General features: G+C 59.1%; 1 protein-coding gene across 1 annotated transcript in view; it reads left to right on the plus strand.

Annotated features, from left to right (window-relative positions):
* LOC114501809 (contactin-6) overlaps positions 1–23,100 on the plus strand; it is a 128,674-nt gene that overhangs the window by 37,174 nt on the left and 68,400 nt on the right. Inside the window, 1 exon segment of the mRNA XM_036030243.1 lies at positions 16,225–16,320. Within this exon segment, the coding sequence (XP_035886136.1) occupies positions 16,225–16,320 (96 nt within the window).

A 23,100-nucleotide genomic window follows, 5' to 3' on the forward strand; every position in this document is an offset into this window, starting at 1 on the left:
AGAGCCTCACGCACCCTGCGCAGGGGTGGGCGGGCAGGCAGGCTGGGACTTGGGGACGGGCGGCGGCCGTGCCCCCCTCCGGCATTTCCGCCGAGATCACCCCCTGGAAGACGACAGGGAGCGACTGGCTGATGGGAAATGCACTTCACAGAAACGAGCAATCGCTGCACAGACTTCGATGCTCCCAAAACGTGTGTGTCTCCGGCTGGGGTAGGAAACGACCTTGGAGGGGCCCGTGACTGGGGTTAGAGCCCACAAGGGGGCGTCTGCCTCTCTGGCCAAGGAAAGCCCCACACAGACCCCGTTTCTCTGGGGCTTGGGTTCCGTCCGTTCCGGAGAACAGCTGTGTTCTGCTGCCGGAACCCGAGGCACCGCGTCTCATGGTGCCTGCACGCCCTCCCTTCCTTTGTCCCCATTTTCAACAAAACACAATTTTATATTGACTGCGTTGTCATTTATAACTTCTTCTCTGCTTTAAAAATACATGCGACTAGAAGTTCCCCTAAGCTAAAATATATGTTGCTTCTCTACAAAAGAGGAAAGGTTTAAATCAGGGAGAAAGTGTCCGCTTTCATTTGGGTGAATGGGAGAAATCAATTCTCCTGTCTTTGTTCACTCTCCTGTCTCTTCATAAAATTCCCCTTGTTTGGGCGAAAGGTGTGTGACTGTGGATTCCCTAAAAGCATTTCTATTACTATCCATGCAGAAGGAAGCTTACATCCATTAGCTAATCTTCCTTCTGCAAACTTCAAGGCTTCTGGAACTTAAAAAGCCGGAACCCGGGCCCACCAGGTCCTGCCTCGTCCACGCAGCGGCCGCGCTGTGGCCGGGCCTGAGTGTGCCCTGCTGGGGCCGCGGAGAGCCTCCTGGCTTGGACGCGATGGCCCCTGGTGACGTGACTCCACCTTAAACACGACGCACACTGTGTAACCGTGCATAAGTCCTCTCTCTTCCTTTCCTGCGTCTCACAAGTGCCTTTGTCTCTGCCCTTGAGTAGGGGTTCGCCCTGAGTCAGAGGCCTTCTGTAACCAAGGGCAGCGCAGGCCCAGCTCTGCCACCCCAAAGCGCTGAGGGCAGGGCGAAAGCTGGTGTCTGCACGCCCACGTCCTTGGCAGCGACTTCCTGAGAGACACACGGTGGAAACCAATGTTCAGCAGCAGGCAAACACATCGACCAGAACGTGGTCTCTACCTCCAGCAGAAGGGCGTTTAACTTCAAACAGGAATAAAACTGTGGCACCTGCTGCAACTCGGAAGGAACCCGAACACAGCCTGCTAAGTGGGACAGGCCAGGCACGGAAGGCCGAACACCGTGTGACTCACTCACATGAGGGACCCGGGAGGGCAAACTCACTCCCAGGGGCGGGGCAGGACGGTGGCCCCCAGGGGGTGGGGCTGGGGAGTCGGGGGTCCGCGTTAAATGGGACAGAGTTTGAGTCTGGGAAGATGAGCAGGTTCTGGAGGCGACGGTGGTGGTGGCCGCTCAACGGTGCCAGGGTGCTCGATGCCGCTGCACCGTGTACTAAAAAGGGTCTGAATGGTCAGTTTTATGTGTGTTCACCGCAATTCTCAAAAGAAGCCGCGTGATGAGGACTCTGCAGACTGAGAATGATCCTTCCCGTTGGATCCGTCCCTCCATCTTGGTTCTGCAAACAGAAGAGTGAGCTTTCTGTGCGGGGCTCCGCCCTGGTTCTCGGTGCAGAAAAGGCAGGGCCCGGATGTGCCTCTAGCCGGACAGAGAGCTCCTGGCGCACACGCCTCCTGCCTTCGCCTCCGTGTGCATCGCCCACGGCCACCACCGCAAATCCCCAGCCGTGTCTTTTGGTGGGGGGGAGGAATGGGGGCAGTAAAACGTTCGAATTTTTCGTCGGACAGACCCGAGTTCAAGGGCACGCTCAGTCACCCGGGAGTGTGAGGGTTGGCCCCTCCTGACCTTGAGCCTCTGTCTTGAAATCTGTACCCTGAGCCTTGTGGCAGCATTCACAGGACTATGGCATGGGTCACCTGAGGTCACGCGTCACCGAGGTCACAGGTCACCCGAGGTCATGGGGGAAGCCCCCCGCCTCCCATTGCAGGTGCTCAGAACGTGAAAGCCCTAGCCTGGCCAGACCCCTGCATAGTTCAAACGCTTCCCGTTTCCTCACAGGGAAACCCTCCGGTTCGCACTCTGACACGTCCTCCCCACTGGTTCGTGGTTCTCTTGTTGTCACGACTTTTTGACAAACGACCTTTCCTGACCTGGGAAACAACCGACCGCTGGGACAGCAGCTCCCGTTCCCATTTCACAGTCGAGGGGCCCGTGGGTCCCCGGGGCCGGGTGCCCCGTGAAGGACGCCGGCGGAGGACCGGCCGCAACCTGAGCGCGAAGGTCGGACGCGGAGGCTCCCGGGCCGCAGCGCCCCGCCCTTTCCGACTCGGCCCGCACACGGCCTCCGGCCTTCTCTCCTCAGCAACCGGGCCTGGGCGCAGCGTTGCCGGGCCAGTGGGCCGCAGCCGCCAGACAGTCAGCCCGGCGACGAGCCCGAGGGGGGCAGCTGGGTGTGCCCTGCCCCCACCCCCTTGAACAGGCAGCGTGCCCAGCAGGCCCCTGCTCCCCCACCCGGGTCAGGCTGCAGTGGACAGCAGCTGGGAAGCCGTCTTCCTGACCCCATCCTCTCCTGCATCCCCCACGCCCTGCGGGACGGAAACCTGGGGTCTGGAAGCCCCACTCCTGTGTGCTTCCAGGGACCAGAGCAGAGCTGCGCCTCAGTGAAGTCGCAGCCACACTCTGAGCCCCCATTGGCAGTCAACCGAGCAAGGTCACTGTGCCCTTGGGAGCAAATGGCCGGACGGCCCTTCAGAGCCTCGCCCGTCCAGGGGCAGATGCTGCGGGTCTCGGCTGCAGGCAGTGGACGGCTTTGGTCTGTCCGTGTGTCCCCAAGTTCAGCCGCTCCGACACAGCCCCGGCGTAAGCTTCCGACGCAGCCTGCTCCCCGGAGCCTCCCCACCACGGGCCCCCGGGACGAGACCTCTGGCTCAGCCACCTCCTGTCACCAGATACGCCCCTGAAGTCCGTGCTTCAGCCACCAGGCCTGCACGACCCCTTCACCCCTGGACTTTAGCGCCATTCGGGGAGCAATTCGAACACGACAGGCCCTCCCGCTCTTCCCTGACGTGCCGGCCCCCCAAACCGGTGGCTCTCGGTGTGAATTCTCCTCCTCGCCCCGCGGGACCGCAGCCCAAAGGCAGACTCGGCTCGTCTCTGCCACCCACAGCCCCTCTTAGTGCCTAGGCTCTTGCTGGGGTGCAGGGTGTGGGGTGCGGGGACCCGGCCTCCGAGAATGCCTCCGCCCTGGGCCAGGGGGCGGGGTGCCTGCCCCTGCTGGGTAAACGCCACCCTCGAGAAGGAAAAGGTGGGCGGCTTGAAAGAAACCTGGGCTTCACTGAGCTGCATTTTGGGGCCCTTTTTATTTTTTGAGATTCTTTTTTTTAAGATTGTATTTATTTATTTTTAGAGAGGGAAGGGAGGGAGAAAGAGAGAGAGAGAGAGAGAGAAACATCCATGTGAGGTTGCTGGGGGCCGTGGCCTGCAACCCAGGCATGTGCCCTGACTGGGAATTGAACCTGCGACGCTTTGGTTCGCAGCCCGAGCTCAATCCACTGAGCTATGCCAGCCAGGGCTCTTTTTTTGAGATTCTTATAACGTAGAACCCTAGCACCAAACAGATAAACATGTGGGATAAAAGTCACTCATGGCAGGACTCCCGGGCCCTGCGCTTTCCACTACTCAATCGCGGACACGGCTTCCCCCACGCGTGTTCCAGTTCTGCGGGGGGACGGCAGAGAGACGTTCCGGTTTGCTCGCCCGCCGGCCCAGCAGAGGGCGCCCTGCCGGTGCACTGAGCCCTTTAGAGGAGATGTCCGGAAGCTGTGTTAGGGGATGTGGAATTGTGGACAAGCTGCGGTTGGAAAACGCCACCTCCCTTTCCCTCCGACGTGTCCGTCTGCGGCATTAAAAGAGTCGAGAACAGTGTCGCACCGAGGCACACGTGTCCTCGGGGCGCCCCAGGCTGCAACCCCCGCACCTGGAAGCATGGGTGGAAGGGTTGTCGCCCCGCGTCGCAGGGCTGGTTCGGACGGCGGCGCGAGGTTGCCGCGCAGCGACCACTCACTCTGAACACGTGGACATTCCCAGTCGTCGCGATCCTCTGTTGCCCGAGGGACGGACGGGTTTGCACCCACGATGGTTTTCGACCTTGTTCTGCGTGTTCCAGCGGCTTCGAAACCGTGCTGTACAGACAGAGAACTTGAGGGCCGAAGTCACCCACCCTGCAGCCGACACAGGATTTACATAGTAAAGACGCGAAATTGTTGATAGAGGAGTAAACCAGAATCCATGTGAATCGAAAACCCTAGCCCCAGGCAGCCCAAAGTGCTCCAGGTGCAAGTTGCGACACAGGGTTTTGACCCATTAGACAGAGTTTCTAACCTGTGTGCATGCTTGGAGGTGATGCGCACTTTTATTTCCGTCCCCTTGCTCCCTGGGAGAAAAGAAAAATCCTCACATGTAAAAAATAAAATTTAAAAGCCCCATGGGCTCTGATCACTCCAGAATGTATTAACATTTTCTTCAAGATATAAGAAATGCAAACACAGTTGCATATGATCCTGATGATATGGTGATCAAGTGAATTTTTCTCGGAAAAAGAAATTAAGACCCAGGAGAAGGAGTTTAAAAATAACACTTAAAAATGCATTTGGAACACGGAAAGTCTCTGATAATTGTGCAGTGTGTGCGAAGTGAGTAACGCATATCTAATTATAAATGAAAATGTCAGATGGCTTTTAACCTTTTTTTTTCGTACATCAGGAAAGAAGTTAAAGTAGGCAAAGGCGTATTTTTTCTTAAATTCCTTAAGTCAAAGAAAGTTGAAAATTAGTATCGGTTTTTTCATTCTCATTTTGGAAATAGCACTAAATAATGTTGCCACGAATTTAATATTTGAATTCGTCCTAATGCAGTAATAATGTAACCACCCACCGGTACTACACCAAGGAGAAAGCTTTGTCTTTGCTCTTAGAACTAATTCACGTCTCGCACAAATGGACTTGGAGCCGCCCCGCGGTTGAATTATCGCGAGCCACTATTACATTTACTTTTGAAACCAACAGGGAAGTCAATTATCCAGCGTTTTATCTTCATTTTCCCCTCATCGTCCCTGCTGGATGCCCAGTGATGTGTCTCGTCAGAAATGACACTCCCGCAAAGCCCCGGCCTCCCCCACCCCCACCTCTGCTTCCGTCCGGCAGGACCACCCTTCCTGGTCTGTTCGGGTGAAACCGCACGTCCACGCCGCACGGGGGGTGAGGGGTGGGAGAGGGAGCTGTCGGAAGGCGCGGTTATCGGTTCCATCCGCACTGAGAGTCCCTGATGCGGGAAACCGAGAGAGGCACCCGAAGCTGGTCCGTGCGTTTGCCGCTCCGTGCCGTTTGGCCCGTGGTTCTGAGGAGGCGAGACCCGGGCCCTCAGAGAGACTCTGCTGTTGATGTTCACACAACGAGTCGGGAAACACAGCCAAACCCTTGTTTGCGCTGAAGAGTCAGACGGCGTCTTTCCTGAGGCTCGTGAGCAGTAGGTGCTCATTATTCCCTGAACAGCGCATGAGAATCAAGGACTTGAACACACGAAGACACGAAAAGGTTCGGGCGGCACCGGGTCTGAGGTCTTGTGCTGTCCCGACCGAGTGCTGAACCCTCGGAGCAGAGCCCGAGTCACGTCACCGACGCTCCCGGACGCGTCACCGAGCCAGGTGCAGAGACGGGATACGGCCACCACCCAGAAGGCCCCCCGCCCTGGGGTCCCTCCGGGTCCCTGCTCGCAGCCCCTGCCTGCCCGCTCTCTGGACGTACAACTTATAACTAAACACTGCCTCATAGAATCGCGTGTGGGCAATACAACGCACGTCCCTTCGAGTCTGGCCTCGTGGCCTGCAGGGTTGGTGGGACCCACCCACGTGGTTGTGGGCGGTTTTAGCTCCTTCACGCCTGCTGCAGCCGCAGGTTCCTGCGTGAAGATGCTGCAGCCCTGACTGCAGTGCGGGTGTGCGGAGAGGCAGCGGTGAGCGGCTGCACACTCCTCTGTCTTTTGCACCATCGCGCGCACACGTCGCTGTCATGGAGACCGTGGAAGGGAGCTACTTGCTGTCTGGGAGTGCGTAGCCACAACGTTAGAAGACAGCAATGGCTGTCGTCCACGGTGACTTTATCGATGTATTCTTCCCCCAGTGATGTTTTCCTGGGAGCATGGCTATCGCTGGCCTTACTTACAGTGCAGCACTCGGGGTGGGGGCTCTCTATGGGCACCCCGCTTCGGTTTGACTCATGCTTCCTGGTGTCCGGTGAAACGGGGCACCTCCGTGGGTGCGTGCAGGCTCCTTGCAGACCCCTCCCCGCTTCAGAGAGACCAGCTGCAGTCACGTTTTCCAGCGGGGACGCAGGTGCTGGCCTTTATTCCCACACCCTAACGTGGCCATGCTCATCTCCATTCCCATGGTCAAATACTGCAGTGACTAAGCACCTACTACGTGCCGGGCATATGTGGAAGCTGGGGACAAGGTAGGCCATTTTCTACCTATGTGCATCTGCTCAATGTAACTAGAGGCACTTTCGAAAACAAACAAATAAAACAAACAAACAGAGGATGAATGCCATTGGAGTACAGGACAAGCAGAAGTGTGCCTGGGCAGTAGGTTTTCCAGCCGCAGGTCCGCGAGGCTGGCCAGAAACACGGCCTTGGAGCCTCCGCTCTGCTCCGACAGCCGGAAATGCAAATGAGGACGGGCCCGGGTTGGCCCCCGGGGCTTCACCAGCCAATCGCAGGGCGACGGCCCCCCTTCCTGTGAATCCTGCACCAGAGAGATCCGCTCCACGCATATTAATGAGTCGTTCTGCATACATCAGTTCTATTTTTATGAATGGAGATTATATAACCCTCATTTAATTCTCCCAGAAATCCCATCCTGAAGAGCTACCAGAGTTCTCGTTGCGAGGGTTTTCTCCCTTGAGCACCAGGGGTTTACTTTAGTCATCCCAGCCACTCTAAGCCAAAGCAATCAAGTGTGAACGGCGGGGCCTGGGGCCTGCGCCTGTGCCAGCTGCCTCTCGGCCCTCCGGCGGGCTCCCGGCTTCTGCCTCTGCGCTGTGCTCGGGGCTCGCTCAGGGAGCAGCCCTGGCGATTTCACGGGAGAGGGCGCTGAGCATGGCCGAGTGGGTGTTGAGACACGTGACGTTTCCTAGGGCTGCCCAGGACCCTGACGGTGGGCTAGGGTTCGCCGCCTGTGCCGCCATCTTGACCGGAAAGCCATGACCTTGTTTCCAGTTGGCTTTCTTCGGCTGATATGTATGAAAACACATTCAACTTATAACTGTGTCAATGGTGACGGGCCCGGGAGTCTGTTCGGCCACTCAGCTATTAAAGGACGGGAGCAGGGGTGAGGGGAGCAGTGCAGGAGCAGGAGGGCGGGGGTGCTGCCGTGGAAATCTGGGACAGCACTGAGTGACATTTGCTGCTGATGGGTGTGGGTTTGGAGCGAGAGGGTGTGACCAAAGGTGGCCACACAGAAAGCTGGTGTGTGTTACTTCCCGTGAAGAAGACAACCTGACGAACGCATTGGAGGAAGGAGCTCAGAGTTGAAATCCCAAGACGATGGGTCGTCGGATCCGAGGGTCCCGCTGCAGAAGGACGATGCAGGCTGACCCCGAGGGCTTGCGGACACTCTGCCCGTCTGATGTCACTGACGCCACGGGAGCCAGAAGCCACCGGTAGTGACATTTCCCAAAGACAAGGCGGGCCCAGAAATAGATCCAAGATAATTCCAATTATCAGGCATCCAGGAATATGGATGGACGTGCTGGTGATTTTAAATGGCTACATAGTACCTGATTATATGGCTTTACGGTGTTATTTTACATAATTGGCAGTTAATGGGCTTTGTTAGACACCATTGGGCAGCGATGTGATAAGTACCTATTACATATTCCTTTACTCGTTTAACCGATTACGTCCCTAGAGTAGGTGATAGGAAGCTGAGTGGCTGGGGAAATGGGTTTTAGATTTAAAGGTGAAGGTGTCTGACTCACAGCCCTTGAAACATGGTTACACCAAATTACCCCTGCAGGGGTGGGCAGTGTGGTTTTCTCGGCCCCTCCCAGTAGTACCCGTCACATGGCCTTCCCGTTAGCCTCTGAGGAGTGACTTGTTGTTTCAACTTGGAGTCCCCAGATTAGTAATAAATGCTTGATGGAAACTGGGAATTCTTCTGACAATTTTCTGAACACGGTCTTTGCCTAGTTTTGCACTGAGATGTTCAGGTTTTTCTTATTTGTTTCCAGGAATTATTTATTCTAAGTATATTAATATATGTCTATGATAAATTATATAAAATATTTTCATTTTTTAACTTTGCTTGTGGTATCTTGCTAATACAGAAATGTTAGCATGTAAAACTGGTTTTTTTTTGTAATTCAGTTTCCCTCTCATTTTCTTTACAATTTTTGTTTGTTGGACACAGACATAGCGTTTTCTCGAGTCCAACATCATAAAACCGACCCTAGTCTTGTGGTGTCACTGGTCGCACTTGGCCTTTGATCCACCTTGAACCTATTTTTGGAATGAGCTGCAGGTAAAGACCCAGCTTCCTCTCCATCTCCATCCTGGGGACCTTCCTCACTTTCACTTATTCAGTAGCCAGCAATGACAGAGCCCAATTTCCAGTTAAAACCCAAGTCCCCCTTCGCTGTGGAGGTGGCACAGGGACAGGGGAGGGGCTGAGGGTCCATTCACTGGGCCAGGCCTGGCCCGCCCTGCCCCCAGCCGGGGGGCAGCCCCAGCTGCAGCTGCTCTGCGGAGCCCCAGCTGGACCACAAGGCCGCCTCTCTTCTCCAGAGAAAGCCCCTTATCGAGGGAAGACACACTTTTCCCAAGGGCAGCCCTGCCCCAAGCTTCCTCCTCTCTGGTGCTTTCTGTCCCTGGGGAGTAGGTCCCGTATGGACGGGGGTCTCCGAGGGAGCTGCCTGTGAGTGCATCCGGTCCCTCTCCTTCTACCCCGGCAGGTGTGGCTAGGGTTAGCCGCCATCTTGACCGGAAAGCCGTAACCTTGTTTCTAGTTGACTTCCTTCGGCTGATACGTATGAAAATGCATTCGAGATGGTAACTGTGTCGATGGTGACCTGCCCGGGAGTCTGTTCGTCCCCCATCCCCACCTGCCGTCTGCTCTTCCTCATCAGCCTCGTCACAGATCCCCCCTGCCCGCTGTGCTGGAAGAGCAGTATGTGGGACTGTCAACAGCCAGGCACGTTCCCGCCCCAGGGCTGCTGGATCCTGATTGATAAGGTTTACTATTGTGAAAGGATCGAGGTGGGGGGGAGAGACTGTTGTCCCCACTCTTTTACCTGTGGCATGGACAAGTCCCTTTTATCGCCCGACTTCCATGGCAGCGCAAGGCTGAGATCCCTGTACATTGTTGGAGGCCCCTGCGGGCACCCAGGGGATGTTGGGCTGGCACGGCCCGTCCTTGGAGGGCAGGAGGGAAGACGGCCAAGGTGCCGGAGGACGTGTCAACGCTTGGCAATAAAGCAAGGATTCCTCTGAGCAGAAAGTAATGAAATCAGCAAGTTTATTTCCCTGTCACCCGTGCAGCGCAGGTAAATCTCACGCGGTGGCCCGGCCGGGTGGAGCATGGCATATGTGGCAGTGACTGGACGATCCTAAACAGCTCTAATGAAAGGGTGTCCGTGGAAGCAGCTCAGCTCTTCAAACAGAAGGAGTTTCAGGCCCTGGCTGGCGTAGCTCAGTGGACTGAGCGCGGGCTGCGAACCAAAGCATCGCAGGTTCGATTCCCAGTCAGGGCACATGCCTGGGTTGCAGGCCACGGCCCCCAGCAACCGCACATTGATGTTTCTCTTTCTCTCTCTTTCTCCCTCCCTTCCCTCTCTAAAAATAAATAAATAAATAGATAGATAGATAAATAAATAAATAAATAAATAAAATCTTAAAAAAAAAGAAGGCGTTTCATTTGTAACCAGGGACGGGAGCTGTTAAAACTCCACGTTCCCAACTTTCTCCCTGGTGGTCCTTCTCGTGCCGCCCACCCAGGACGTACAGCTCCGGTTCGCCCCGATGCCGGGTCCGCCTGCCCCCACACCTCCACAGGAGGGGATTCTGTTCCGCTCCCAGATCCCCCGATTGGGGGCATCAGGCCCCCGGCCGGCCGGCTCAACAGAGGCGTCCGTCTGAAGGCAAGCTGCTGACAGCAGACCAGCCAGCCAGAGTGGCCAGTCCAGGGCCACGTAGCAAGAGCTTGAACTTGTGGGCCAAGGCCTCTGCCGTCCTGGACGGAAGGTGACCGTCCATGCACTGATGGGCTGGGCCCTGTTGTGCGATTGCTGTCGGGCCACATGCCCCCCCCCAGCTTCCGCCCCTCACCCGGCCTGACGACAGGGACTGTGACATCAGGACCCTGGGGACAGTCCACGCCTGGCTGTCACAAGTGGCATTGCTCCTACCACCGTTAGACCACTGACGAGTTCTCCAAAACTCAAGTGCAGCCTCACGTGCGTGTGGTAATGCGCCAACTCAGAGTCCTCTGTCTGTGTCCTTGCCCCGTCCAGGAAACTCTGGCCCCTGAAGACCAGCGCGCTGGGCTCGCGGGAGAGGCCGCACGACCCTCTCCGCGCTACGGTTGTGCTTCTTCCTTCTGGACCCGTGAGAAAAGGGCTGTCGGAGAATCCCCGGCGCCCAGGACACCGGGAAACAACTCACTCGTTCATGAATTTCTATAACGATCCTTTCACACTGATAAAAGGCAGAGGTGTTGACTGGGAATGTAAGTGGATTTGACATGAGGAACTCGAAAAATACCTTCCTACTTCCCACGTGGGAGTTAGATGTGCTCCAAGCCGGTGTCCAGTATCCGGGCGGCGCTGCGGCCTCAGCCACGGGGTGCGACAGCAGCGTGGGGCGGCCTCGGCCCAAGTCATGCCATGTTACGGAGCTCTGCTGGGGAACGTCCTGTTTCACAGGCACCGGCACCACATCCACGGCACCTGGGGGTGACGATGGGCGACGTACCAGGTCTGAGTGGGACCTGCCCGAGTGCCGCCTCATCAAGGCCGGGAAGAGCGACTGCAACACGGAGAACTGCAGCTCCTTCCCGACCCCCCGAGACGTAGGAGGCAGGGACCAGGACCAGCTGGCGTCTCCTCTCCGGGACGAGACCCGAGGGAGGGACCGGAACCAGGAGAACCTTCCTCGAGTGTCCTGAGATCCTTTTTTTAAAATTTTTTTTAAAGAGATTTTATTTATTTATTTATTTTTAGAGAGGGAAGGGAAGGAGAAAGAGAAAGAGAGAGAAACATCAATGTGCAGTTGCTGGGGGCCGTGGCCTGCAACCCAGGCATGTGCCCTGACTGGGAATCGAACCTGCGATGCTTTGGTTCGCAGCCCGCACTCAAGCCACTGAGCCACGCCAGCCAGGGCCTGAGAGCCTTCAAGAGCGCTGTGATTTAAAGCTGCCTGTTCATGTGTCTGGGCATTCCGGGACTCTACTGCAGAACGAGAGGGTTACTCTCGCGTCTCTGCCGAGCAGGGCACCAGCACACCCGGCCCAGGGCTCCGCACAGGACCTGCGTCCTGAGTGGGCCGGGCCCCTCCGCCCTGGTGTCCCCCGCTCCGCTCTGACACTGCGCCTTCTTCAGAAAGACGCGCAAAGGGGAAGCGGCAGTCCACGGTGGGAGGCCAGAAGCAGGGGGACAGAACTCTTAGAGCCTAAAATGCCATTTCAGTTCCTTAAAGCCACCGGCCACTGAGACGGCACTGGGGGCGCACAGGATGGAAATGGGCTCTGCCCCTGGCCCAGGGCTGCTCCGGGCTGCGCATCTGGGGCGAGGCCCTGGGTAGGAGCCTGGAGTCTCCTCTGCTGGGGCTGCAGGGGCCCTCTGGGGCCGCAGGGCCGGCCACCGGGTCCCGTGTCCCTGCTCACGAGCGGCGGGGGCCGGGGTGCAGCCGTCAGCTTCTGAGAGAGGCGATCGGAGCTGCGGGCAGGCGGCTTCTTTGCCCAGGGAGGTGGGAGCGTGTTGGTGGCCCGGCTCCCGACAGAGAGGACGGATGGGGAGGCTGTGGCGGGGCCAGTTCTGAAAGCGGGGCTGGCAGGGGAAGGGCCGGAGGTCTCCTGAGACCCACGTTTCTCACCCTGGATGCCAAGGTGTTCGGGCAGCATCTCCCAAAACCCCGGGATTGACAGGCAGCTGTGACCTGGGGTCACAGAGTGCAGTGACAGGTGCTCCTCATTAGTGCGTGGGGGGTGGGGGGGTGGCGGGGATGTATCTCCGTATGTAGGTCACACAGGAGACACGAAGCCGGGATGAACCGAGGAACAGCCCTGGAGAGGGGAAACGAGGACCCAGAGGAGTGAGGGTGTCAGGCACAGGGCTGCTCCTGAACCCTGAGAGTACAGTGCCCCCAGCCCAGCCCAGCCCAGCCCAGCCTGGGGCTTGCACAATTCTGGAAAAGCACTGGATTTTCAGACTTTTGTTCATTTGTCGGCAACGCTGAGTGACCGTGTGTGCGGAGTTTACACGGCGTGCGTGGCCAGGCCCCCGACGCCCCCCTTCTCCTGTACCTGTCTTGCTGTGGGGAAGCTGTGGTCCTGGGCCAGTTTTGGGGGGTCCTTTATGAACCTCAGTCTCCTCCTTTGTTGAGTGGGTGTGACTGGGGACACCCGTGTTCCTTGGCCATCCTCAGTTGTCAGAGAGACCCTTCCCTGAGTGTCTGGGAGGGTAGTTGTTCTTGGTATGTTAAGGAGAAGGGAGGGAGGGAGGGAGGAAGGGAGGGAGGGAGGGAGGAAGGAAGGAAGGAGGGAAGGAAGGAGGGAAGGAAGGAAAGAAGGGAGGAAGGAAGGAAGGAAACATTTAAACACTGGAATACAATAGTTCATACACAGCAAGCAGAGAAAGGCCCAGCTAACCCTGTGGTTCAGGGTTCCAACCCCCCGCCTGCCCCACCTGCCCTGCCCCCCACCCCCACCCCTAGGAAGCACCCGCACCACCCTGCTGAGTGACCCCCTGCCCTCAGCCTCTCCGCCGCCACCCTGCTGGCTCAGACCCCGCCGGCCCTCCCCTCCGGGCTCACGGGGTGGCGGGCCTGGGCCCCCTCCGGCATCAGGCCGGCACGGCCCGGCGCCTCCTCCAGCTGCAGTCCCCGGGCCTCGGCAGCCAGGTCTCGGTTTTCTCCCTTTGCTGACGCTCAGATTCATCCCTGCGCGCGGCAGCTGCCACAGTGTCTCCTCCCCGCGGTCTGACACTGTCCGCCGCGGCGTCGCTGGACTTAGTGTTAAGCATCTCTCGGGGGTGGCCCTGCCCCACCCCTGCTCCTCGGCTGCTCCGGGAGCGAGCACAGGGCCCTGGGGCTCTTTAACGTGCATTTTAGGGGCCTCGGTGAGGCCCTCCCGGCTGCTCTTTGGAGCAGCGCCTGGTCTGTGGCCACATCTCTGCTGCCGCCTCTGCCAAACGCTTCCTCCAGAACCAGCGATAAAACCGCGGGGCTCCGTAAGCCCCGGCCGGCCGGCCAGATGGATTAACGAGAGCGGCCCAGCGGTCGGCAGTCGGGGCCTCAGCAGCAGCTGGCGCAGCGGGACTGGCTCTGTGCATGGGGGCAGCCCGGGCCGGTCACCTTTGTGCCTTACGGGGACTTTCCCAAACACTACAGGATGGGAGCCCGTCTGGGGGGTGGGGGGACGACCTCCCACTGGGCGGTGCTCTCCTGCCGGAGGGTGGGTCAGACAAACGAAGGAAGGGGTGCTTCTCCGTGACCTCTCCTTCTAGAACTGACTGACCATGGGGTCCTCCGAGGTTTACACAGCAAAGACCCTTTCATCAGAGGATGCTCTTAGGGCCCCTCACGCAGCCAGCGACCCTCGCCTCCAGATGACCCGAACCTCCTCATCGTGTTTGCAGCCCATGGGAGGGAACGAGGAAACCAGGTTGGGTCCTCAAAACAGACCTCGCTCCAAGCAGGCTCTTGGGGGCCGCACTGAAACACGGCACCACGATGCTCCGTCTCTGTTCCGTGGGCGGTTAAACAGCGCTGGCATCGGGGTTATTGATTAAAAACCTGTGACCGAGAACCATTTCGGATGACTGTTCCGACGGCTCCCAGGACTTGGGTGACTTCCCAGAGAGGCTGGTCTCCTCCCTCCCCTGTCCGCTGACACACACCCGGATGCGGCCACAAAAGGCACGAAGAGATGTCGGCGCCAGCGGCGGCGAACGCAACACGTCGGCCTGTCGGTGGTGTCCTCAGAGGCCCGACCGACGCCCCCCCCGCCCCCCGGGGACAGGGAGCCTGGAGGACCTGCCGGAGCACAGGAGGGGAACGTCCAGGGACCCCACCCAGAGCTTGTGACGGTCACAGAATCACTCAGGGGCCCATTTGTTCCTCCTTTGTGACGGTTTCCGGTTTTGTGACCATCAAAAAGTAGCGTCAATTCAACGGGGCCCTTCAATCGTAACAGCAAAAAAGAAAACGTCAAAATTCCCCGCCGTTGCTACTGCTGGAAACAGAAGTGACAGTGGGCAGTGCACTGGTGCTTTGTTGTCACCCCAGTTCGCTCGCCCGATGCCCACTGAGGAGCAGCCTACGGGGCTTGGGGATCCACAGGGACTTCACCCTCCTCTGTGTCCCGAATCGCCGTCTCTTTGGCCACGTGGTCGCCGTGCCCCCCTCAGCCCCAACAACCCCTGTGCTCCTCCCGACTCTCACCTCCGTTCACAGCCACACCCCCACCCGGGGCCTCTGTGACTCTCTCCTTCTGCACGTCCTGGGAAACCCACGGCAAGGATGCACGGGACCTTCACGTCACCTAGACCAACGCTCTTCTGTCCACCTCTTACTCCGTGTCTTAGAGGCTGCTTTCTGCAGCTTTCCTTTCTTTCTCTTCCTTCCCTCCTTCCTTCCCTCCCTTCCTTTCTTCCTTCCTTCTTCCCTTCCTTCCTTCCCTCTTCCCTTCCTTCCCTCCTTCCTTCCTTCTTTCCTTTCTCCCTCCCCTCCTTCCTTCCTTCCCTCCTTTTTTCCTTCCTCCTGTCTTGTCTCCATGGTCCTCTACTCTATTTATTTATAAACACTGGGCACTGTCAGTGTTTGGTCCTAGATCACTTCCACCAAACTGCTCACCCAGAAGTTTAAGTGTCACCCCGTGGGGTGACATCCATCCCCACGGCTTCCAGCACCGCCTATAAACTAATAAACGCCATTCTTTTCCGTGTGCACCTGGCCTGTCCTCCGAGTTCAGGGCCCATGGGTGCCGCAGCCCCGGTGCCTGGGCACTTGGACAGCTCGTGGGCAATGCACACTGAAGAGATCCAGAACGGACTCCTCTGAACTGCACCGATGGTATCTTTCTGTTACGTCACAGCCACATGATTAAAAACAAGCAAACCTAAAAAACCACATAACTTACCATCTTTATAGTATTTTAAACGAGAGACGTATGAGTGAAGAATGAATAATTTTCTCCAGGTGAAAAATTTAAAGTTCAGAGAAGCCCATCACTTTGGCCGTTCCTGGAGGCTGGGTGGCCCTTCCCCAGGAAGGCAGGCCAAGGGACAGATGGGTGGGCGGACAGGGTCGCTAGCCGGCTGTCTTCCAACACCGAACCCCCGGGAGTGTGTGATGTTGTCGGGAGTGGCCTCGCTGCGGGGAGCCCGCAGAGCTGCTCTGGGGGGGGAGTAGATGGAGACAGACAAGGAGACACACTTTCCTCCTCCCGGGTTCACACACACAACTGCCCCCTCCCTCCCTCCGTGTGGGCTCACTCCCACAGCCCCCCCACCCCCCGTCCACAGCAGGTGAGGCAGGCGCTCACCCGACCGACCGGCTCACACAGGCCGGCGAGCCCGGCGTATTCTAGATCAGCCCCTCCCGGGCGGGAGAGGGCGCGCCGGGGGTCGAAAGGGAAGGCGTCCTGCGGGCTGCAGGCTGCGGGGAGAGCGAAAGCACGCAGGCGGCGAGTGACTTAACGCACGCCTCCCTTACAGACCGCGTCCCATCAGCCCCTGCGTCTCCCGGTCCGCCAAGGGTGGGCGTTTGTGACTGTTAATACAAACAGTGTACGAGTTTTCTTTACAATGTTGATTTTTCTTTAATTTTTTGCACAATAACTAACCCCAAACCTGCTCTTCTTTGTTTCCCAAGATATCGAAGACTTCGAAACCAGAGCGCGAAGCGCGGTGTCCGTCCGGGAAGGCCAGGGTGTGGTGCTGCTCTGCGGCCCACCGCCCCACTCCGGAGGTACGGCGGGCGGGCGGGCAGGTGGGCGGGGTCACGCGGGGATGTGGTCCGGTCCGTCGGCCTTGGAGCCGACGGCAGCCCTTCGTCGAATCGGAGGGACCTTGAGAGCCTTTCGAGTTCATCCAACAGCACCCGAACAGTGCTAATCCAAATCTTTTCTTTAAAAAAAATTAGTTAAGCAGCCCTGGGTGGTGTAGCTCAGTGGATTGAGCAAAGTCTGCAACCAAGGGGCTGCTGGTTCGATTCCCAGTCAGGGCACATGCCTGGGTTGCAGGCCAGGTCCCCAGTGGGGTCCATGTGAGAGGCAACCACACATGGATGTTTCTCTTCCTCTCTCCTTCCTTTCTTCTCTCTCTAAAAATAAATGAATACAATATTTTTTTAAAATATAAAAAAAAGTATTCAAGCAGCCACTCCACAAGCCTGTCCTTGGGAGGCGGCCGGGTGACCCGCAGCTGCCGCGTGAGCACGGACAGGGGTGTCCCTCTGTGACCCGGTGCCGGTCACCCTGCATTCCGGGACGACTAACTCAGGCTCCTCAGGCCCAGTTTCCTCCTACGTGGGACAGACACACCCACCGCCACACCCAGGTGGCAGGGCCGTGGCAAGTGGTAGAGGAGCCACTGAACCAGACTGATCAGCGTGGTGAGCAGTGCTTCATTCTGGCAACGGCGGCTGAGACTGTTCCGGTTTCCTGACTGGGCTCCACGGAGCGGCCAGCTCCACCCCTCCCTCCAGCAACGCCGCATGAGCCGTGGGGAGGGGAGAGTCTCCCCATCCGTGGGAAGCGAAGGCCGGATGGCGCCAAATCAGAACGGCTTCCGGCGATGGAAAAATCAAGCTGTGAAGGCCAGTCTCGACTTTGGAAGTGTTTCCAGGGACCCAAAGCACCCACCGATTCTCTGTCCCTCGGGGTTGTATTTTGTCAAATCCCTCAAGATCTGGTAAACGTGGTAGAGCGTCCTGCAGCAGGGAGCCCGAGGAGGCAGCGCAGAAACGCCCCAGAGTCACCCCCTCCGGGACAATCCCACGCCGCGCCGTGCCCGCTGCGTGACACCGGTTAGCGCGACACTGACAGCAAGGACGCACACGCCGCGGCTCCGAAGGCTCCCTATGTATCGGCTTCTTCAAGTCCCCACGGCTGCCTGAGGGAGGGGCGATGGGGGTTCTCTTCACTAAGTGGGGGATGGGGGGGAGGGGGCTCAGGACCCGTGCCGAGGTCGTGGGACTGGTCGGCGGGGGGGCTGAGCGCCCACCCACCAGGCCCTCCGGCTCCCCGCCCGCAGCAGGCCCTGCCCCTCGCGGCCTCTGTGGGAGCTGGTTTCCTTTTCCCCGAGATATTAAACCAAATCGTATTTAAGGCTCCTTAAAAACCTGAGAAGATCTTTCCGTCCTTTTCATGTTCCCCCAAGCATCGTGAAAGGCAGACGAGAAAAGAAAAGGACATGAACTAGAACCCCACGGTGGTTTGATTCGGCATCAGCACAGAGCAGCGGGACGTTCTGCCCCCCAGCATGTCGCAGGGCACCCGCAACGTTTCCGGCACCACCGTCTGGGGTGGACCAATAGCGTCCCGGAGCACGTGGAACCCCGGCAGCACCCGTTTGTCAACCGCAGCGGACTTGTCTCCGGGGTCGTGACCTCAGGTGGCAGGGCCTCCTCCCAACAGGGAGACGGGAGATGCAAACATTTGCAAACGACGGTTGTATTTTAAAGAGGCAGCCAGGCAGGACACCCCTTCCCGTCCCACCTGGTCACCTGCCAGCGGTCAGGAGTATGGTGACCTTCCGAAGCCAGCAAGGCCCTCACCATGGGCGGGGGGGTGGGGGGGGGCTCTCTGCGTCGGGCCGGGAGGTCAAGTCCCAGAGACGCGCCAACGGCCTCAGGTGGAGACTTCATAACCGAGGAACCAGCCTGCTCCGAGCAGCGATGCCGGGCTGGCCCGAGGCCACGTTCTCCCGCGTCGTCCGTGAGGTCCTAGCCAGGTTCCCAGCGCACCGGTGGGTGCCGACTGCACCCCGGTGTCACCGGAGGGTCCCCGCCGAGGGCTCTGGGACACGCACGGCTCCCTCGTCTCTGCCAGCCTGGGGTTTGGGGCAGGTGCTTCCGTTCTCCGTGGCCCTCCCAGCTCGAAATGGGGGTGGGGGACACGGACCGGTGCCTTTTGACGCGATGATGCAGACAGGCATCCGCTAGTTGGAGGGGGGAGTATTAGCGACACTAATGGCTACCGAGCTGCCAGGAACCAGCAGTCTGAAGGCATTCCATTCAGGCCTTCGTTCGCACTAGTCCAGTAAGTGAGAATGATGATTTTTATTTTTTATTTTTTATTTTTCTAAATGACAAGTTTGTTAAAGCAAAATTTTCTCTGTTTTTAAAGATTTTATTTATTTATTTCTAGAGAGGGAAGGGAGGGAGAAAGAGAGAGAGAGAGAAACATCAATGTGCGGTTGCTGGGGGTTATGGCCTGCAACCCAGGCATGTGCCCTGACTGGGAATCGAACCTGTGATGCTTTGGTTGGCAGCCTGTGCTCAATCCACTGAGCTACGCCAGCCAGGGGAATAATCATTTTTAGATGAGGAAGCCGAGATTCCGACAAACGGAGTGAACAGTTTTTCCTTCAGCCAATGAAAGTGAGATTCCCACGCAGGGCTTACGGACGTCAAGAAACACCGGTGGGCGGGGGACTCGCTGGCGGTCTCCCCCGTGAACCCCCGGGGTCCACTCTCAGGCCTCCGGATCGGCCAAGAGCTGCAGGGTGCCTTACGTGGCTCCTTTAAAAGAGTTCCTTGTTCTTCTCCCTGTCCCGCCTTCCTGTGAGGGCGAGTTGGGCCAAGAGGGACTTGGAGGAAGAAGACAGACATGTTGGCTGGGTGGCCTGCAAACTGGGCAGCCGGGCTAAGGGGGGCCACCTTCAGAGATGTGGAGATCTTTTCCATCTTCATGAAAGACCCCACGCAGCGCCCACCTGTCAGAACGTGGTCCCATGGTCTGCAGCCCGGGGCTCCGTGCGCCTGCCCCCTGCGCTCAGGGTCTCACGAGAACGAGGCCGGGTGGTGACGGCAGGACCCTCTTTTCCGGAAAGTCTGAGGAAGAGCCCTCTGCTGAGCTCCCCCGACTGTTGGCTGAATCCGGTCCCTGGCGGTTGCAGGACGAACGTCCCCAGCGCCTTGCTGGCCCGAGGTCAAGGGCCAGTGGCATCTTCTCGCAAGTGCTGCCCGCATTTCTGCTACACGTCCCCGTCCATGCTCAAAGGCAGCAACAGGGACTCCTCGACGTCACCTCCCTCTGGTGGCAGGTCTCCGTGGCCAGGAGGAGCCCCATCCTGTGTGGGGCTCACCGACTGGATCAGGTCACTTTCCTCGAGTCAGCTGCGATGCTGAACGGAACCGAACCGAACCCTCTCGTCATGGGTGTGACGTCTGACCCCACTCGCAAGCCAGTGGGGGCAGGGGTCAAGGGGGTCACTTGAGAACACTGAGCCCCCGAGTGTCTGGAGTTCAGGGCGCCCCTGTCCGAGCAGCCCAGCATCTACTCCGCGGCCGGGGCTGGGCTGGCGCGATCTGAGTAACTGCTGAGTCGCGCAGGCCAGCTGAGCGCCCATGTGGCCAGGTCTCCCGGAGAACAGGCGCACCTGCCCGGGGGGGAGACTCGCTTTCCGAAAACCAGTGCACAGTGTGGGGACCACCACAGTGACGCCCCCACCCCGCCCCGTGGACGACCCAAGTCCCAGAGCCTGATCTCCAGGCCCCAGCTGCCCCCCGCCCCGCACTGCCGGCTCCCACCCCTCCCAGGAAGAGTGTGTGCTCACGCCCAGCCTGCCCCGCAGCACTCCTGCACCGCAGCCTGCCACCGCCCTCATGGCCTTGGCCGGCCCCAGGGCACCGCTGCCCGTGTTGGGGGACACGCCCTGGTGGGGGTGCTGCCCTGCACAGCGTGGCCGTGCAGCAGGGTGAGTGAAACAGATCCAGGACACTGCCGAACATCTCCAGCAGACAGCCACCCCCCGCCGGAAACCGCCGTGGGACCCCATCCCTTACCTCCCCCGGGGGATCTCCCCGAGAGCGCCTCGGCCCTCCACCACCCGCCCTCACCCTGAGCATCGGGGGTTCCTAGGCAGTCGCCCCAAAGCGGGCTGCGTTTTCTCTCCTCGTGCGGTGGGCCCCCGGAATGTGGCAGCGAGAGGAACCCGGGCCAGGAGGCCGTAACTCAGGCGGGATCCATAAAACCCTGGTGGTCCGGCAGTAATCGTGGAACAAATAGGGACTCAAATCGGGGCGGTCGTAAAGGTGCCGGCGGTTGTGCGGCTCAGCGCCGCTATTAACGGCTCCGGCCAGGAAAGGAGTCATTTTCCTGGGATTAAGTGTGAGCCAGCTGAGCTGGCAGAACCGAGATTTACGGCCGAAAGCCCGTCACATCCAACCCCGGAGCGCCGTGCACCGTTTGCAGTAAAGCACACTCCTTCTGGAACGTTCCAAAGGGGGGTTTTCCACTAAATCTGAGCGCCACGCTTCAAAGCCTTCCCTGGTGTGTTTTCTCCTTCCAGAGCCCCGCCGCCGGGTTTGATCCCCGCTCCTCCGAGCCAGCAGCAGTCCCGGGGTCGAGCCTGTCATGTGCGGTCCCCTTCACACGGGGCGCTTCCCCGCCAATAACAGCCGAGGCCCGTGTAATGGCTCTAATTGCGCGTATCCTTGGTGTTTGCGTTTTACATATCGCGGTACAAGAGACAGGGCTGTGCGAGATGTCAAAACATAATCGTGCTCCGGGGAAACGGGATCCGCCGCACGCTTGAGAGAGCAGCAGACAGAGGTCTCGGCGGCTTCCCGCGGGGCTGCCGCTCGGGTGATAACACAATTGCGGAGGCCATTGTCACGCCAAGCTGCGGAGGCGCTTGAGGAAGGACCCACAGCCATTGGGGTCTAATGACACTGCTGCCTCGTCACCGGCACGGGCACCACGGCCGTTAATACCAGGGAGATGATGGCATGCGTGGTGGCAGAAATATTTTAAAAAAGCAATGGTTTCCGGTAAAGTGGTTCATGAATTATACATTTAATTAAGGCAAGCCAAATGGGAAGGATTTTAAACTTCCAATTTGCAGGAGTTTTTTTTTTTCCTTCCCCCATTAAAAATATATATACACTGAGCTGGCAGGGGCTGGTGACGAAACCAAATAGATTAGGATCCCACTGCAGGCTGGCTGTGCGAGCGGGGGGGGGGCGGTGTGTGTGCAGAGGCAGCCGGGGGCAGAGGGAGCCACGGGACCCCTTCAGCTACCCCAGAGGGCCGCCCCGGGGCCCCTGCATCCCGGCTGCCGGTGGCACCATCGTCTCCCCTCTGCAAACTCCCCCGGAAGACGAGGAGGCTGGGCTGAAACCTCCCCCATCTCCCGCCCCACACAGTCCGCAGCCTGTGACCCGGGGATGCCCCCCACCTCCCCAGGCGGCCGCTGCCAGAGGCAGGTGTTCCCGGGGTGGGCACCTCGTCATGGAACGTGGGCGCCATGCCGGAGCCCCAGTGTGCCGTGGACCTCAGCACCCGTCAGGGTGGAGCCCCAGGTCCCAGAGCCTGTGCTCGCCGGGGAACTGGTCGGCAACGGCAGCCTGGCTTCTCCCACCCACAGGGGGAGCCCTGGGGGGGTGGGGACCCAGAAACAGCGGTGCCAGCAGCCCTGCTGGCCACCCTGACACCCTCGAGCTCGCGGCTCCTCCGCAGAGGCCGCTGTGGAGAGCGTCCCTTGCCGAGGTTTCAGGAACGGGCTGCATTCCCTGCTGGTGTTCGGTGTAAACGCGTCGGAGAGAACGCAACACGGTTCAGCGCACTCAGCCAGGGGGCGTGGCCTGCTCAGCCAGGAAGCCGCCGCCTCCCACGGCCCAGGGGGCCCCGGGGTTGCCCCGCCACGTTCTCGCCGCAGCGGCCAGTGGCTCCAACAGCCCCGGGCCCTGTGGTGAATGGCACCAGCCTGAGCACAGCGCCAGCCCGCCGGGAACGAACCGGGCCAGCTGGGTCGGGCCAGGCACGGGGAGTGGACCTGCGGCGCCAGGGGTCTGGACACTGGCCCTGTTTCTGGGCCCGAGGAAGACGAGACTGGACCTCCCCGAGAGTGGGGTCCATCCATGGGGACGAGACGCTGGACACCTGGGCTGCCTTCTCTCCTCACCCAAACAAACCCCCTGTCAGACCCCGTCCTCCCTCCCAGACCCCTTAACGCTTTTCTCATGGACACATCTTCCATGGGCAACAGGATGATTGTCCAGGTTGCAGGCAGGGGTGCACACATGCGGAGCTTGGGGGGGCATGAAGGGAGGCTGGGGGCGAGGAAGGGGAGCCGTGGGGAGCCCTGACTAGCCCGGAGGAAGAGGGCCGGCCGCATGGAAGGAGAGGATGGCGGCGTGAGGGGGCAGCCGCGGGCTCCTCGTCTGAAGGGTCCTGGTCCCCCCGCATCCACCCACCCCCCTCAGCCGTCGGCCGATGACCGGCTCTGCACGCTCCGGCTCCAACCGCACGTTAGCAACGGCTGCACAGGACGCGTGTGTGGTTGGGGTGGTGGCACAGGCGTGAAGTGAAAAAGCTCTGGGTTTTTTTTTTCATTCTTTACATAATCTTCGCTATTTCTGGGCCACACTCTTGAAGCAGCTACTAAATGTTCTGGGACGGAAGGGCACGGAAACCGGTGGAAAACGTGGGGTGAACGGGAATTTGCCCCGGGAGAGGGGGACGCTCCTGCCGCTGGTCCCGGGATTACAGGGGAAAGAAGAATAAAGACTGGGGGGCCCGCG

This window comes from Phyllostomus discolor, chromosome 7, assembly GCF_004126475.2.
Source record: "Phyllostomus discolor isolate MPI-MPIP mPhyDis1 chromosome 7, mPhyDis1.pri.v3, whole genome shotgun sequence".
NCBI lineage: Eukaryota > Metazoa > Chordata > Mammalia > Chiroptera > Phyllostomidae > Phyllostomus > Phyllostomus discolor.